The sequence below is a fragment of the Trichoplax adhaerens genome, genomic scaffold (assembly GCF_000150275.1).
Source record: "Trichoplax adhaerens TRIADscaffold_10 genomic scaffold, whole genome shotgun sequence".
Classification (NCBI taxonomy): Eukaryota; Metazoa; Placozoa; class Uniplacotomia; order Trichoplacea; family Trichoplacidae; genus Trichoplax; species Trichoplax adhaerens.
Genome location: NW_002060952.1, coordinates 1144317 through 1163396, shown reverse-complemented (window position 1 = coordinate 1163396; position 19080 = coordinate 1144317). Strand labels below are relative to the sequence as shown.

The 19080-nt window shown below is 32.3% G+C and overlaps 3 protein-coding genes across 3 annotated transcripts; all 3 read left to right on the top strand.

Moving 5' to 3' along the window:
• Positions 1 to 2512: 2512 nt before the first annotated feature.
• On the top strand, positions 2513 to 3943 carry TRIADDRAFT_29205 (uncharacterized protein; the record flags this gene model as incomplete). The annotated part of the gene is made up of 1 exon (XM_002115369.1): positions 2513 to 3943. The coding sequence occupies one exon, from the start codon at positions 2513 to 2515 to the stop codon at positions 3941 to 3943; it is 1431 nt and encodes a 476-aa protein (XP_002115405.1).
• A 3063-nt stretch (positions 3944 to 7006) lies between these two features.
• Positions 7007 to 8503, top strand: TRIADDRAFT_28971 (uncharacterized protein; the record flags this gene model as incomplete). The annotated part of the gene is made up of 1 exon (XM_002115368.1): positions 7007 to 8503. One exon carries the CDS (start codon positions 7007 to 7009, stop codon positions 8501 to 8503), a length of 1497 nt encoding a protein of 498 aa, XP_002115404.1.
• A 6655-nt stretch (positions 8504 to 15158) lies between these two features.
• On the top strand, positions 15159 to 16571 carry TRIADDRAFT_28995 (uncharacterized protein; the record flags this gene model as incomplete). The annotated part of the gene is made up of 1 exon (XM_002115367.1): positions 15159 to 16571. One exon carries the CDS (start codon positions 15159 to 15161, stop codon positions 16569 to 16571), a length of 1413 nt encoding a protein of 470 aa, XP_002115403.1.
• Positions 16572 to 19080: the final 2509 nt, after the last annotated feature.

Below are 19080 nucleotides of genomic sequence, written 5' to 3'. Positions count from 1 at the left end.
TTACCGATACCTTCGCTTTTCTCAAATAGCCAACTCGCATTGACAGCTAGGCAGTGCAAATAGAAATGTACGGACTGCACTACATCATAACGCTAATAAAAGTAGATGAAATATCGCCCTTAAATATGTAATAATTTAGCTTGGATGCATCACTTTCTATATCATAGATCACTTTTGAATATAATAAACATCCACTTACAATCGCACACAACGTACTGTATAGTGTACACTGTATTCATCAATTTATAACACCTTCTCCTATTTGTTAAATTACTACTTCAAAGGTGTCCATCCAACCCTTGAAGTAATTTTTTAATCAGATATAAGGTTCGATGTCACCACAGTTTACATACTGCTTCATAGTAATCTACTGTCCTACTGCGTTTTATGCGAATTGTTAGCTACAATAAAGTATTAGTTTTCTCCTAAGTTGATGTAATTCTCTGAAATAGCAACTACTTCAACCTCTGCCTACTCATCAAACCCTCTGTCTCAGGCTACTATAACCTATGAAGAAAAGATGAGTAAAGTTTCCATCAACTTTTTCCTAAGATATTGCATAATTCTCTTAAATGGCAAATACGTGATTTTCTGCCGACTAATTGAACCCTCTATCGCAGCGTACTACAGCCTAACCAAACCTTCGACAGGTGTATCTAAGCCCAGTAACGAACGAAGTTATAATGGTAACATATTGAATTGGATTCAAGAGTTGCAGTAGGCAAAAACTTTTGTCAAATACCATCCAATTGACTGTGATAAACAATTTGTCAAGTCTATCACAGTTACGTCATTTCGAGCAATGAAGATTATTATTTGTTATACAAGACCGTCTTTATTTCATCATTTATTAAAGGCTGCAGCTTAATGCATTACGTTATTTAGTTTCGACTTTTCATTAATACTTTCTTATAGTGTTTCAAACAAGTTAGAAATTGTATTCTGATTTGGTTTACCATCCAACGCAGGTCATTATTCAATCAAGGAAAGTATGTTAGTGCAGCATGGTGCATCTTAATCTCCATGTAAATTAATGATGGTAATGAAGGCCAAATAAATACGATCGCATGATTTCAAGAGTGGCCGAGCTGGGTAACTAATTTGAAGTTATCACTCATATTCATTTTCATGCCGTGCTCTATCCTTCAGTAGCTTCTACACAAGTACTCGTACATTAACGATCATTCATGAAATTCTAGTTAAAATGCCAATGAAAATTCTCAGATTGCTCTATCAGCATGTACATCACAATGTCATTAATTTCGTAGTTCTTTATTTACAAAGATGTATTCTATCATATTAAATGCTCATTCCGTGGACGAATCATCTACACTCTAGTCTAATAACAACGATCTTGACTATACCAGTACTTCTTGTGTAATCTATTAATCTCTTCAACTAAATTTTTGAACGACTACAGTTGTCATTTATTATATCTTTTAGAACGGTATAAAAGTATAAGCTTTAAATTCGCTCTTGATATTCGTATGTTACCGGTATGTCTCATAGAATAATTTCAATTACTGACTACAAGCACAAGATGCGACTGCTTACATCAATCATTAGGTGTAGAGAACTGATCTAATCATGTTGCTATTTTACAGTAGCAGAATTAAAATTTGCTTAGATCGAAATTAAATTCATCGCTTTTTCATATATTTTATAACCATATTTACGAGTGACTTATGGATCTAACGACGCACTCCATAAACAACATTACATCATTAGTGGTCCATTTGCAATCAACAAAATATTTTATTTTTCTTGTATAAAATTAGCCTAGTTGTAATAACAATATCTCTTTCAGTAATTATGATCGGATTTTTACGTAGACTGCGTGCCGTAGCAACGCCCTAAAATCCTTAGGGCAAGGACGATTAATTAAATAACTTTTTTGTTTGCTAGGCTACACTCACAATCACCCGCTGATTGTGCGCTAAGTATCAAAGAAACCTCAGAAAATAAATATTAAAGACAATTTATTGTTTTTCAATATAAAAGGCAAGCACAATGAAATACAAGTAATTATTATTTGATTAAAATGTGTCGAAAAGCTAAATAGTATTTCAATTATTACCGAATCATTCTATGACTGAACTCATGACTTGTCTAGTTTAAAAAACGATAATTACAGTAGTTAATATTGGTAAGGATGTTTATCTCACTATTAGAGTTTATTGTATTCTACCACATTGAATAATCTTTCATCTCTGCCTCTACGTATTCCTACTATCTTGCTAATAGAATAACAAAGTATGATACATTACTAGACGAATAGAACGAAAGAAGTATGCATAGAATTATTACTGTACGTTTATTAATAGTAACCATTCACTAATAAATCAAAGTCAATATTGCTTGTTATTTTCTCCTGCCCTTTTATCGAGATAAAATATTAATTAAGGTAAGGTTCGCAGTTTTAGTAACATTAGCACTAAAGTGTTACATTGTTACAATTCAGTCATTTTGTAGCATTCAAAGCTAAAAGACGATTTTTTCATCTGTTGCTGCTATGTTTTTATCTAATTTCGCATCGTATAAGAGAGCACATCAATCTCTACATCGTTACTTCAGCTGTACAAAATGGCTCTTAATCGTCCAGATAGTGATTTTCTTCAATCAACCATCGCAAGCTACAAGCTATACTTCAGAAGCGTTAGCTGATGAGGTTCATCAATTACCAGGCTTAAAACAAAGTATTAGGTTTAGACATTTTTCCGGTTACTTTAATGTAGGTAGCAACGACCGTTTGCACTACTGGTTTTTCGAATCCCAAGGTAATGCATCAGCTGATCCAGTTGTATTATGGTTAAATGGCGGTCCAGGTTGTAGTTCTTTATCTGGTTTAATTAATGAACACGGTCCTTTTTCCATCGAGGAAGACCTAACTTTGAGTCTACGAAATACTTCTTGGAATAAATTTGCAAATATAATCTACTTGGAGTCGCCAATTGGAGTTGGTTATTCTTACAATACGCAACAAGATTATACATCTAGTGACAACTCAACAGCTATGAAAAATCATCAAGCGATTAAGGAATTTTATAAGCGATTTCCTCAATATTCATTATCAAATTTTTATCTTAGCGGCGAAAGTTATGGTGCTGTTTATGTCACAACGCTTGCTCTACGATTGATCCAAGATTCAAGCCTATCTTTAGCTGGAATCATGATTGGTAGCGGAATATTTGATTTTCAAAAAAATTTTGATTCTGCTATGTACTTTGGTTATTATCACGCATTATACGGTCCTGTGCTTTGGGATAGAATAAAAAAATTTTGTTGTTATGCCGAAGAGAAGTGTATCTTTTATCAATCTAATGAGCCGATATGTCAATTTTATTTCTTGAAGGCTTACCGTAGATTGTTTGCTGACGGTCTAAACTCTTATAATGTATATCAAGATTGCTGGTCGGAAACGCCATATAATACTCGACTACAATATTCGATCAGTGCTTTGGCGCCTAATAAATGGGATCTTGAGTATACGACACCACGATGTTTTAATCGCAGTAAAGAGAAGATATATTTTAATTTACCTCAAGTGAGAAGTGCCTTGCATATTCATAGTCAAGCTTCAACTTGGGCTATTTGTAATTCTAATGTATATCGACGCTATCAATTTCAGTACAAGTCCATCCTTAATCAGTTGCAGACACTTCGAAATTATCGAATTTTACTTTACTTTGGTGATACAGACTTAATTTGCAACATTGTAGGCGGACGTTGGAATGTAGAACATTTAAATCGAACTATGATACAGGAGCTGCGTCCTTGGCATTATACTAATGAAAATGGTAAACAAGTTGCAGGTTTTGTTGAGCGTTTTCAGAATTTAGATTATTTAACGGTTAAGGGTGCTGGACATCTTGTTTCGGAAGGGAAGCCCAATGAAGTGATGGTTATGTTTAAAAGTTTTATCCAAAATGTTAATTATCCGTAATAATGCTCTATTCACTATCGACGAACTGATATCGAATTAGGCAAAACTGGCAGCGCTAGAGTGTCTCTATATTACAACATTTTTCTATCATGCAACATTATTTTATCATGGTCTTTGGTTATTTTCAAACCTTATTTTTGAACCGAATATATCTATTGAACTCTATTTTAATCGTGCTATGCAATTAACCGTGTAGCTGTAACCAAACTAATAGAATAATATAATAGGTTCAAAAGTCTAGATTCCCGAAAGTAGACATTTTATTACATACATTATATTCAAATTACATATCTACGACTACTAACTACTTAGCAAAGTATTACTAAATCTACTCCATAGCATTCTTAATTAACTGGAAGACTTAATTAGCATAGATTCTGCTTGTCATTTTTTGAATTAATTCATTTTGGAAGGCTTTTCATCGTTTTGCTAATCTAATTTTAGTCAATCAATCACTTACGATAGGATTATAAAGCAACATCAACCACTGGTTAAGATCGGATTACTGTATATATAAGAATAATATTTAATTACCCGAATCTAATTTCAGCGCATAATGTGGCGTATTATGGATTATCAAAAAATTCTTTTAAACTTGCATTAAAAAATGTTCTAATTATAATCATGCACTAGCAGGTGATTGTAATAAATTGTGTAAAAATTTGCAATACTGACTCTAGGCATTAAACTGATTTGACGATGTCATCTACATCAGTTGATTTCACCTTTCGATAAGAAGTGAAATTTAGGTAACGCTCAATTACGTTAGTGTTAATTTACGGCACGGACACGATGCCCAATTATAAAGGTATGCATGGTAGCACTATGAAATTGATTTTGATGCAAACGGAATGATACTCCATAAAACCTTCATCCCTTTTATTTCAGCGATTATTTCAGTTAGCAGTTTTGATTAACAAGTTTTAAGCCGTAAATTTATTTGTTCTGTATACAACGGTGAAGATGGTTATCTAAATTCCAGTACATCTCTAACCTATACTTTAATGCTGTTATCATGTAAACAAAAAGTTCCCTCTGTAACTCTTATGCCATGTAATTATGATATGACTAAAAATGTACAATATCCCATCGTGATCACATAGGCAGTCATCATTTAAACTAATTAGAATGAGGTTAATTACAATGCGCGAGTGAAAATATGCCTGTTTCTTAATCAAAATTTTCTTTCTGCAAATATGTTGTACGTTTGATGTTTTTGACAGTTAATATCTGTTGCAGTAATTTACTTTAGATTAATTTCATTTATTGTCTAATTACAAAATTTCGATATGCGAAAAGATTTCAAGTTCTTATAATTGAACATTAGAATGAGGGTATGATTATTCGGAGTTGATTAGAAAATAGGTTATGATTTCTTTACTTTTCTTTAAGAAAAGAATAGCGTAGTTGATCTTTGAATAATTTTGTACGTGTCCAACAAATATTTATCTTGTAGTAACTTATATAAACGAACGAAAGATTAAATCCTACCAGATCGGCAGATTTTATTCTACACTACTTGTTTACATATAGTCAAATATCAACCGAATAACACCAGAAGTAGAATTATAATGTTATCTTGCGGACATAGATCATTAAATTGTAAACATAGATAGATATGCAGGCGGTCGGTGATAATAGCGAAAAAAGCACTATAAATCTCTGAACGGAGCCTTGTCAATTATAGCTCGAATTATGAAATCCTAAAAATAAAGAAGTGGTAGTAAATAGTCTTTGAAATCGATTAATGTTATACTCGTGCAGTAGCCATCGTTCAGTACTTCCTTTAATTAATTTACCAGGATGCGATCTTAGTTAAGACATGTAGATTGGAATTTGTCAATTCCTTCTGTCGTACGCTTATACTATTTAATTCTACATTACAGTATGATCATGTTTTTCGTTGCTTGATATACTTATTACGGTACAATATTTCTCATTAGTGATGCTTTGATGACCAATACTAGAGCCATCAACTATCCTTATAGCCGTGTTAATTTTCTTATCTTTCACGAACTTAAATTAGTAAATGTATTGGCATAATGCTGTTATTATAGGACAAAGATAATTGAACTAGTAAGGAAATCAATAATCATCATTACGATAATTAATTATTCCTATCTTGAACAATATCAAATTATCTTCTTATCTAGCAGAAATAGCTGTTCCTAAAATTATAATTACGTTCTATCAATTAGCGTTATTGTATCATTAAAATAATGGTGAAGAGCCACTATAAGTCTAAATTTCTCAATTTCAGCGGTATTTGCCTTAGAAAAAGTAAGCATACGGTACTAAATATGACTTGAGATCGATCAATTCAATGAAACTTTCATATTCCGAATGATCAAGCCTAACTTATTACACTGGTGCCAGGCACATCAAGCTCGAAGAACCACTGGTTTGATTCTATTCATAATGTCCTTAATGGAAACTACCAAATTTTACGGTCATTCGATCCAGTAGATTGTTTTAATAAAGAAAAAAAGGCATAAAATTACTCATTTCAAAGTCAATAATACATTAAATTGCTTCTTGAATTGTCTGTCTTCTATTGTTACCAATTAAAGAATAAGTCTTTGAGATACATATATAACATATATATATAAACATGATAGACGATTACAAACACGAGATGCCCATTGTCGTGTAATCATTTATGAAATCATGCTCTTGCCCGAAGCTGCGCTATTTTACTATTGAAAGCGCTTTGAAAATATTTTTTACTTAGCAGACATACTAAGGTAATGACAATTGATGATATTACGTTAGCCTAGGAAAATATATTCGTATATGTTGGACCCTACTACTTTGTCTTATGAGTTAAATCGCTTTTAGAAGTGCGTCGAATCAATTTTTACCGTAGTGCGATTCTAATTCGATATTTTTAATGTAATTGGTGCATTCTATTTTATTCTTGGATTCATTGATAAAAGGATAAAACCAGGTTTTCCTACGTAATAATTTAATAAACAGCTCAAAGTCGAAAAGGATTTAAACTTACCTCAAAAGTCGTCATTCTTACCTTACTAATTTAACTTGGTTAGATAGCAATTGAGCGGTATGGCCGATCACCCATTCAATTTTAAACTAGTATGGCTGTCTATTGCCTTTAGCTTGTTGATAACTCATTCCATTCCTGCTGTACAATGCAGTAACATTGTCTATACTAAAGAAGCTTTAGCCGATGAAGTTCTTAGCGTGCCCAATCTACACGGGAACATAACATTTCGCCATTTTTCTGGTTATTTGAACTCAGTCGATGGCGACATGTTGCATTATTGGTTCTTTGAATCAACAAAGAATCCCACCAGTGATCCTCTTGCCTTGTGGCTAAATGGTGGTCCTGGTTGTAGTTCATTACATGGACTAATAGCTGAACACGGGCCTTTCCATGTATCAGATAATCTACAAGTTCATTTACGCGAATATACTTGGAATCGTTTGGCTAACATGCTCTATATTGAATCGCCAGCAGGTGTTGGTTTCTCCTATAATAAATATACACGATATCGACTCAACGATTCTGCTACAGCCGAAACAAATCTTGTCGCTCTTCAAGAATTTTTTCGAAGATTTCCAACTTTTAAAAAAAATGATTTTTATATCACTGGTGAGAGTTTTGCTTCAGTCTACCTTAGCACTTTAGCAGTTCAATTAATGAAAGATCCATCGATAAAATTGAAAGGAATTGCTATTGGTAATGGTATCCTTGATTATGCAATGAATTTTAATTCTTTAGTGTACTTTGCATACTATCATGGATATTTTAGTACCCAATTGTATCAAAATTTGATTAAAGCCTGTTGTGTTGGAGACATATGCAAGTTCTATGAAAGTACTAATACAACATGTAAAACACTCTACCAAAAACTTTTTAACTTAGTTTTCTTTGGTGGATTAAATCGCTATGATCTGTATCAAGATTGTGTGTACAAAAGTTACAAATACTCACAAAATAGCATCAATGTTAGCACTAGTCAAACATTATTGATGGAGCTGGCTTATAAAAGTTTCGCTACGCCACCATGCTACGATGATACTAAAGATGAGAAGTATTTACGCTTACCTCAAGTTCGCCGAGCATTAAATATTCATAGTCAGTCATTGAATTGGTCCTTGTGCCGTACATTTGTTCAACGAACCTATAAAGTACAAACCTTTTCGTCCTATAAATTATTTCCATTACTACTTGAAAAGTATCGTATGTTAATATTTTTTGGAGATTCTGATGGTACATGCAATTACTTAGGTGGTGAATGGGTGATGAAAGAATTAGGTTTGCAACCAATTTCGGCTTATACACCATGGCATGTCACTAATAAAAACGGACAGCAAATAGCCGGTTATAAAATTACGTATCCTAACCTTCATTTTGTCACCATCAAGGGTGCTGGTCACTTAGTGCCTGAAGATAAACCACAGGAAGCATTTATCATGCTTCAAACTTGGTTGGAAGCTAAGCCGGCTACTTCCATGGTTGTATCTAGTTCTACAGCTGGTTTCATAGTAGCCGTCGTTTTTATTGCAATAACACTATTGATTGAGATAATATCTTAAAATTACCGTATTAATGTCGCAATATTCTAAAATGGCGCAGTTTGCTTTATGAAAACTTTCTCATATAATACTTTTAGTTTGCGGCGTTCAATAATTGCTCTTACCCAAAAGGTTTCGCTTAAAATATTCATATGCCTGCTGCAGTGATGGAAAATCTGCATCATTGATGTAATATTATTTACTCTATATTACCATACACGTTTGGCAGAGATGAATTGGATTACATGGATAAAAATTTATGAAACGATTATTAGACTATAATAATCTGTTTCCTTTATGATACTCCTCAAGTACGAGTTGAAACATAAAGCAATAGTTCAGATATTTCTTGTAAAGAATATTTGAAGTAATATACGGCAATTTGCGAAATTGCTTGTGTTTGCCGTAATTAGTATAAATATTAAGCATCTAGGTAAAACAAGCAAGACATTTAATGTGGTAGTAAATAGCAGCATTTTTTGTATCCTCCAAATTATTCTTATCGCATAAAATACCACAGTGTACTTCTCCAGATCGCGTTTAAACTAATTCGATTATGATATGCAAGGATTAGTTAGTAATATTTAAACTTATCAAACAAGGTAATTTAGGAAATTAATGGTAACTGAAAGATCCTAAATATCATTAAATATTTTTTTCTTATTAAATTCTTACATGTTCTGTAGTACTTTAATAAACTATTTTAAATATATATCTAAGACATTTCGGACATCTTTAGTTTTTAAATCTTTTTGCATTGCATTGCACTCCGAAGTGAAAGAAAAACTGTGGCTTTAGTAAGCGGTAACTAATAGTTTGCAGGAAAAAATTACCCAACATTTATTCGCAAGCCTTTACTTGCTAAGTATGCTGAAGGTTTATTTTTATGGTTAATAGACACTCTGTGATAGAAGCAAGATATTAACTGTACATCTGGCATATATAATGATAACAGTTGATTACTACTTTTACGTTAATTTTGTGATAATTTAACAGCATATTGTTCGTATACTCTTGCAATCACTAAGTAACAATACAATTTACTTGCTGTAGCTCAATTCTAGCTAGTAATGCATTATCGTATAGATATAAGATTGATGATACGTCTATATCAATAAACCTTCCATTTCCTGTATTGCAAGTCCATTTAGAATAATCTTCGAGCACCGTATTCTACCTAAGGTGGCATGCTGAGTACTCGTTATATGGCATTGCTAGGTTCAGATATTCGATTCTATAAATAAAGTTACTTTAATCCTGTAAATTAATTTATTTAGTCCCGGAAATGTTGAGAAATTGATTAACTTATGAGTGAATATCGTATGGTACTCATTCGCTTACTATAAAATAATTTAGTATATTCTGAGATTGCTTTCTTTATCGAAGCAGATTTCTTTCTCTACGAAATTGCTAATTGTAAGAAATGCCTAATAATACGTTATTGAAGGCGAATGGAAAGCCAACGTATGCAGATACGGAAGTGGCATAGCCTAAAAATTTCTTCAATACTATAAGTGTATACGTGATTTCAGTCTATTTGATGGAGTCGATTAATTGTTATAAGAAATCGTCCAAAATACTCCCGCTATGATAAAGACGTTATTATCTAAACGATATGATAGAATAGTTTTATAATTAAAAAGAGTTAATCTCTAAATTTATTGCAGCTCTTTCATAAATTCAGTAATTATATCAGCATTAGTATATCGTTTGATCTTAAATTTATTCTGATATTTATCTATTACGGCTAATCCCATATTGACAGATTAAAGATTAATGTCTGTATTATTATAAATAGTCTAGAATTGTCAACATCGGTGATTAGTGTCTGTAAAATTATAAATAGTCGGGAATTGTCAACATCTGTGACTAGATAACACAATCACAGTTAAAATTTCTTATTTTAAAATCTATTGTATATGAATTCTTTCTAATATTTATATTTTAAGATTACTATATCACATCTAGTACATCTGGCATTTATTAAATTTGAGATTTAAATGAAAACTAGCCATAGAAAGAGCCGCAGCTACTTTTTAACTCACTATTCTTCATAGATAATGACAAATAATTGACTACATTAATTTATTAACGATAATTGTATTTTGGATTCCGTAATTCAAAAAGCAATAATATTGTCGTTAGAATTTATTGACACCGCTCCAATTCATTAGTGCTTTCTTAAGTTATCCTTCTGATGATACTATGCTGTAAATACGGATCTGCCTGAATTTTAGTGCGTATCGGGAGGATGAGCCTCGCATAACAATAACGTAGGTTTATTTACAAGTGGACTTTATTTCCGTCTGATTTTGTTTTCAAAATTTTTATTGTAAATTCCTAATATTTGGATATAAAATTACGATATTATGAAGGCTTTGGAAGATTAATTGGGCAGTGCTTATTTATGGAGGTGACTAGACGATATCATAACTCGGGATTATAATTTGACACTGCTTTTACTTGTAAAGATATTTTTGTAAATTAAACAAAGAAGAAATAAACTAGAAATGCCGTTCTAATATATCACCATCAAATTTATTTTGACTTGAATTACTCAAAAAGACACTATAAATATACCTCTTATACGTGAAAGTATTAATCAAGCTGTTTTTCTCAGTTAAAACGAAAGACAGCTATTAGTTAAGCTCCGCTACTACTGATAGATATTGTCTTACATTAATATTAATTAATACTGAAGTTGTGAGACTTTTTCATAGCAGGTGATATATGTTATCCGCTGCATTTTCGTAACATCTAACAACAATTTTACTTCGACATGATACAGAACATTATTTAATTTCTGATCTATAACAATTATATTAATTCTTATTCTATAATTAGTTTCATGGACTGGAATCTTTGAATAATTAATCAATCATCAAATAATAAAGGTGGAAATTTTATGTTATTCTACAATACCAGTTTCACGTTATATCATGTTTTAACTGAATTAAAATAACCAATTTTGTAATGAAATTTGAATCGATTGATGTAAAAAATTTTTGATTACATGGTACAAGTATCGTTAATAGCATATTATAGACAACGCATCACAGATATCATAAGCTATTAGTGATCAATTTTCTTTAACCCTTAAGACCGGTTATTTTGCGATCCTTATAATGCACTCTTCCGTTTGGATTTTAAAACTAAGTATCACACTTTGTGGATTAGACCATTCCATTAAGCTGCCACCATGCAACATGAAAAGTTAAATTAATATGGATAAACCTTACACATTACCTTTTCAATCTTACATTCTATTTCTCCGTCATTATTAATTTCATTTAAGAGACATTACACGAAATTCTCCATGTTTGCATACATGCAATCACTAACTTTATAATCCATTAAATTTTTAAAATGGAAAATTTCATTTCTATTATCACAGCACCATAGTTATAAAACTACCAGTCATATTTTTATCGTTCATGAATGCAAGTAAAGCAACATAGCTAACTCAATTTTTCCTCACTTTTATGAAAATTTTGATAACTTCCTTGAAAGTTGTCTTCAATCATATTAAATTATTGGCATGAATTTTGATCACCTTACTAGCATTGTAAAAGATCTCATTACGAATTACAAATATTTTTATATTTACTGCAAAGACAAATTCTAAATTTTATAACCTAATATAATTACTGAGTGTAATATATAAGTCGTATATAAGGCCAGTATTGATTAACACTAAAATGAAAGGTGGCACTAATCTTTAACTCGTCATTGTTATATTCCAGCGACTATAAGATAATAGACAATAATGAACTTTATCTTACAGATCTTGCCACCCTAGGTTTGGCTATTATCAACTGATGATTGCAGCTAATAGCAACATTTACAAATTCTCTTTAGAATCTAATTACTGATTGTGGATAGTGGACGTTAATCACCGAATTAGTTTATAGATATAATATAATGGGCTTCATAATTATTAAATGAGCAAAATTTTATACTCTGAATTATATGTATTGCAGTGTTTGTTCCTAGAAGGCTGTGGCCTCGTTAATTTTATGGCAGATCTTTAATCTCTCTAAACTAGATTTGAGTATAATATCCTACATTATCTGTTTCAATTTAAGAACACTGAACTAGAAATTTCTTATGATAAAACTAAACTAATGTATAGCAGGTTTTCAAAGAAAGCTTACATTTATTTCTATACTCAGACAAAAGATAGCACAAAATGAGAGTATGATTACTAAAAGTGTAAGCTAGTGATAAATCTTCTAAGAACAACATAACCTTAACAAGTTATCTGAGGATACTTGCAAAAAAATTATTTTAAGTCTTCAAATGATTTGAACGATTCTTTACATCGGGTATTGAAAATACTTCAAATCGATCTTCGATTTATAATTTGTGGACATCATAATCAGAATTCCCATTGATTATTAATCTCAGCAATTTAATTTCGTGTACCAGTACGTATCGTAAGACGTTATCTAGAAATAATTAACTTAATTCTTAAAAAGGTTAAATATGTTAGGTAGCCGCTATCAGTTTGTAAGTAAAGCAACTCGAAGACTATTTACATCTGACTTGGCGCCGTATAAGCAATCCTATTTTTACTTACGTATTATAGTACTGTATGCCACTTAAAAATAAACCGTGGTTAATCGTGCCTTAAACAATTTATAATTGTTCTGCAAAGTCAACTATAGATATTGATCCGCCGTTGTCTCGATGTTATTTACCTAATAAAGAATAAAAATCATTCTTTCTGGAATATCCACATAAAAGAAATAAAAAACCTGTGATGTCATTATATTATATTTCAGCCCTTCATTCGCACACTATTATATAGCAAAAGGAATTTTATTGCGAGCGTGACAGCAACAGATATGGCAACAAATCCAATGAAAGCAATTATATTAACTGTTCTATTAATTAAATAAGATCTAAGCGACTAAAACCATTACTAAATATTGGAACAGATCAGAACTAGTGATCAGAAGTTGAGAATTTCGTGATATTAACATGAAAATAGATGAAATACTCTTAAACAAATATATAAATTGCCCCAATCTAGCCACATCCAATTAGTACTAAAATGACACACTTATTTACTGATCTATAAAATGACTCATTTTAAATTGATCTTAAAAAAGAATAATTGTCAAATCAAATATTGACAGGTTTTATTCAGCATTGTCGGCTGGATCCTGATCGTTATTACTATTTCTAATAATAGATGCAATATTCATGATGTTGACAGTTAGGAATTAGATTTATGAGTCTATTATTTGCATAATTGATGAATCGACCAATATTACAGGTCGATCACATTCAAGATGGTAATATAGAATCACTCCACTCTCATAGTTATCCTATTTGGAGATTTTATTAGCATGCGAAAATTCACTCTTGTAAATATAATACAGTATACAACCTCGAGAATCTAGCATCTACATTTCGAGTTTTAATAACAACTTTCATAACGAGAAAATTCCATTCACTATAATAAGAAAACATCATTGATAATTTTAAGGATCTGTATAGTCTGCAATCCCTATAATTAATATATTTGCAATATTTATTTTTTAAAATTAATACGATAAGTCATTATAAAAAACTATAAACGTCTCCACAATATTCAATGTTGCAGCTTCTTGAGAACATGTGCAAATATCCACATCCCTCAATTGGAAAAATCAGTCACTAAAATCGCATACATGAATAACTTACAAAAAGGCAATCGTAGGATTTGGACGTATTGATATCACATGATATTGATTTCAAGTACTGAAAAGCTAATATACATTACTTAATATTTCTCATTTATCGTTTTGATTAAAAGTGTCATTGCTAATGCTTTTAATTAAAATATCTTAATGAATCCCAATAGAGGCAAAACGGGTTAAAATCCAGAAGTGCTATTATTTAAGACGACTTTTCAATTGGTGTTGAATGGAGAAAGAATAAGAATAAATAGCATTTACTATTTGTATTGCCTGTATTAATTTAATCTCTCAATCATGATGCAGCTGAGGGAAGTATTGCATCGACAGATCTGTCATCTGGGACTTCTAGTCGCCATACACAAGCAGATATTAAAGAGTTTAAAATATCGAAAGATTCCAAAATAGCAAATTGTCATCTTAAAAATTCTACAAGATCAATACGTTACGTAAGATAATAGGAGATACAATAATAATAAATCAAAAAATAGATAATGACCGGATCACTATCAATAATACTATTTTTATATTACTACTAAAGAGAATAATGTCCGCTATACTAATAGGGTTTTACCGCTGTACATTTATTAAATATTCTTTTTGTTGGTTACTAAGTAATGCAAATAAGCCAAGTAGATACAACGCCATCAAGTCAATTAAGCTTCATTTTTTGTCTGCTACAGCATAAATTATCAGATATTAAAGGAAAGGAAATTTGCTATTACTCAGGCAATTAATTCTCTCACTTGTTCGATAACTTCTTAAATTAAATCAATTTATATGAAATTTTTTTAATGTATAATATTCCGATGAGATAGTCCGTACTAATTCACTAATAACTTCAAAAAAAGGCTAAATAATTTAATCTTAGATCAACGACAACGTATGTGCTATCTCTATCAAGAGTAATCAGAAAGTTACTTGGTTTACCGTAATTCTTAATAAAATTGTGTATACTATCACATCTGCAATTTATAAGAAATACTAGTAAGATGATAGCTAAAAGAGACATTATTAACTATTTTATCTTGTATTCTATTTTTAATGTGGTATCAGTTAATACAATTTCTTTAAGCACATTGAAGCCACATCCTGACGAGGTTACTGAATTACCTGGCCTTACCGCGACGCTCAATTTCAAGCACTACTCAGGTTACTTAAATGGTCTGCCAAATCATCGGTTGCATTATTGGTTTTTTGAATCGGCTAATAATCCGGCTACCGATCCATTATTACTATGGCTGAATGGTGGTCCAGGCTGTAGTTCGCTAGATGGATTATTCGCTGAGCATGGCCCATTTTTCGTTAAACCTGATCTTTCGCTGGGTCTACGTCAAAAATCATGGAATCATTTCGCTAACATTATTTACCTAGAATCGCCGGTAGGTGTTGGCTTCTCATATAGTCGAAATGATAATATTTCAGAATCATTGAATGATAACGTAGTAGCCAACGAAAATTATGCAGCTATCAAGTCATTTTTTAATAAATTTCCTAGTTATCGTCGGCATCCTTTCTACATTGCAGGTGAAAGCTACGCAGGAGTTTATTTGCCAACATTAGCTTTACGCTTGAAGAATGATTTGTCAATCAATTTGAAAGGTTTAGTTATTGGCAATGGTCTCCATGATATGAATTCGAACTTCAATTCCATTTTGTACTATGCACGTTATCATGGACTATTGGATCATACTCTATGGTTGCAATTACAACGAACCTGCTGTCAGAATGGTCAAATAGCGGATAATCAATGCCATTTCTTTCAGTCACATCAAAGCGATTGCTTGAAATATACAAAACGAGCTTACAATATCATTTTTACACAAGGCCTGAATATGTACGATGTCTCTCGCGACTGTCAAAATTCAAGCTCGATGAACATTCGACAACATGCCAATATTTTGACTCTTGCTCGAAAGCAAATTAGTTATGCTGTACCACCGTGTATGGATAATAGTTTAATTGCGGCCTATTTAAATCTGGCGCGTGTACAGAAGGCAATCCATACTCCAATTGGGCAAGCTATCCAATGGACTGTGTGTAATTTAACAATAAGAACCAATTATGATTCTATTTACCCATCTCCAATCCTGTTGTATAAGCAGTTGTTACCTAAATATAAGGTACTTATTTATAATGGTGATGAAGATATGATATGTAATTTTCTCGGAGCTCAGTGGGCAATTCAACTTTTAAACATGCCCTTATCCGGAGAATATCAGCCGTGGCGAATTCGAAAAGAGAATGGACTACAAATAGCAGGTTTTACTGCTCAATATGATAGGAATTTATACTTTGTGACTGTTAAAGGAGCCGGCCATATGGTACCAGAATCGCAACCTCATGCGGCTTACATAATGATGAAAAATTATCTGGATGGAAAAAACCCTAAGGATTGGCACTAATTATTCTATAGTACAGGGATATCCCTTTATCCTCTACTACATCCTTGCTATAGCTATTTATACATTGCGTATATTCTCAGCAGGCTTTCAACAGCTTCTCTTATTACCATTTGTAAAATCGTTTTTAGCACTGAAATAGAAATATTAGCCTGACACTGATGTTAACGATTTACATTACTAAAACAAAAGTGATCTTTAACATTAAATTTTTTTCGGATTACAACTGTTTTGATTTAGTGATGGATATACAGTAAATGAATGCTGTACATATTAGACCAATTATATCTATGGGGTATTATAATTACAGATGAACCAATAAAATTAATAGTTATATCAAGTGTTTAATTATTTTACGCTGGCCGTTAATATGGTAGCATGATTATAATATTGAAAGTTAATAAACTTTGATCAACAAAATTAAGAATCATATCTTGACAAGATTAAATCGATTATCAAGCATATCTTAACAAAAAGAGATTGAAAAGCAATCATATATGAAGACTACTATTGGAATTCTAGTCTGCATTGGCCATAGACATTGTAATGATAACCAATGTATGATATTTGACAGTTTAATGAATAGACATTATCATATTTTATAGAATCAAGAGGATGATAGAATACTTTACTTTAAGACCAGCATGAAATTAAACAGGACTATCCTAAGGGCTTACTACCTGCAAAAGATATAACTCAAAATCCATGCGTCCGGCGTAGTCTCGTGCAAATTATATAATTATTGCAGCCAACAACTTTTTTATTTCTATTTTTAATCGCAGTTGCTATCAGTATCAAGATATTCTTCAAGCAAATCGCGACTGTTGCTACGAATAAAAGGCTCGTTGTCGCCTCCTTCTGCTCTCTCCTAACCTTCGTAACTCGACGAGCTGGTAGGCTGCCGATATATTACCTACCTACGAGGCAGTATCAGTCATTGGCAAAAATTTCACCAAGTGTTTAATCAGAACATAGGATTTTACGCCTTTATTAGCTGCCAATATCGTATGCCTATACCGAGTCTACCGCTCTGAATAAGACATCAGCATCGAAAGTAGTAATTTATACATTAATTAATTATGTATCCAATTCTTCATCATGGAAAGTCTATTATTATAATTATTGCCATGATACAGTTTATAGCATAGTATATTCGAAATAAATAAAACAACTCTATGTACACTGTTTATACAGAGAGATAAGTAGAACTGTTCATGAATAATAATGATAATGGTAATCATTATTTTTCATTCATTTCTGATTCTGAATTTAGAATGAATGAACTATACTGTACCCGCGTTTGCCCAAGGTTCCATGGCTTTGCTGACACTGTATGGATGTGTAGTGCCGCATCAATTTTAAGATTCCTTCAGCTGAACTAGCTGAGTAATACTCTAGTTATAAATTACTGTGAGATTAGATAGTGTTTTGCTAATTCTAGCGAATTGATCAAATATAAGTGAAGTGAAGTAAGAGAGACCTTAAAGGATGATAGGGCATATTTTGCGTCACTATAGTCTATTTCATCTATAATTTTATACAGTTCCGTTTGATAGTTTCGCAAGCCCAAAGCGTTGCAGATTTTCATTGACTATGCAGGGGTAAACTGACCAAACTTAGGCACCACCCAGTACCGTATTATGTAGTTGAGCGAGTACTTGAGCACTCTACTTGAGCGTCTAGCATGAGTATTCAACAGTGTCCAATGTCCATCCGCCCACCACTGTCGATAGCATGGATCCGATACAGACATTTTTATTCTGTAAATAAAGGTCCGGTCCGGACTAGATCAGACCAGACCATGAAGATCACAGTACACTGTACTGTACTGTACTGTAGACTACTAAAAGAAGACCATCATGGACTCAGTCTTTTTTAAGTAGTCCTTAGTCCGCACTGAGTACAGTACAGTAGATACAGTACAATTAGATACAAGTGTACTGTACAGTACAGTACAGTACAGTATATACTGTACTGTACACTGTACTGTAGATTACTAAAAAAGATCGTACAGTGTGTACAGTACAGTAGTCCTTCTTTTCGTACTGTACACTGTACAGTACACTACGAAAAGAAAACCGTAGTCCGTACTGAGTACTGTACAGTACTACAGTACGGTCTTCTTTAGTGGTCTACAGTGTACAGTACTGTACACTGCACAGTACAGTATCTAAGGATGTTCATGGTCTAGTCTGACCTGGTCCAGACCCTTTTCTATAAAATAAAAATATCTGTATGCAAATCATTCCGACCTGCTACAACGTGCATCACAGCAACTACCAGCTATTCTATCGACCGTTGCATCTACTGTACAGTATGTTACACCATCTGGAGTGTTTGGTATCGTATCGTACTGTACAGTATATCGTGCGCAGGTTCTATTCACTCATTTTGATGTACTGTACAGTATACTTAATCCAGCAAGCGAGTCAATTCAGTATCGCGGATCTCGAGTTTGCGGTGCAATACTGTACTGTACACTGTACAGTACAGTACAGTGTATTGCATCTAC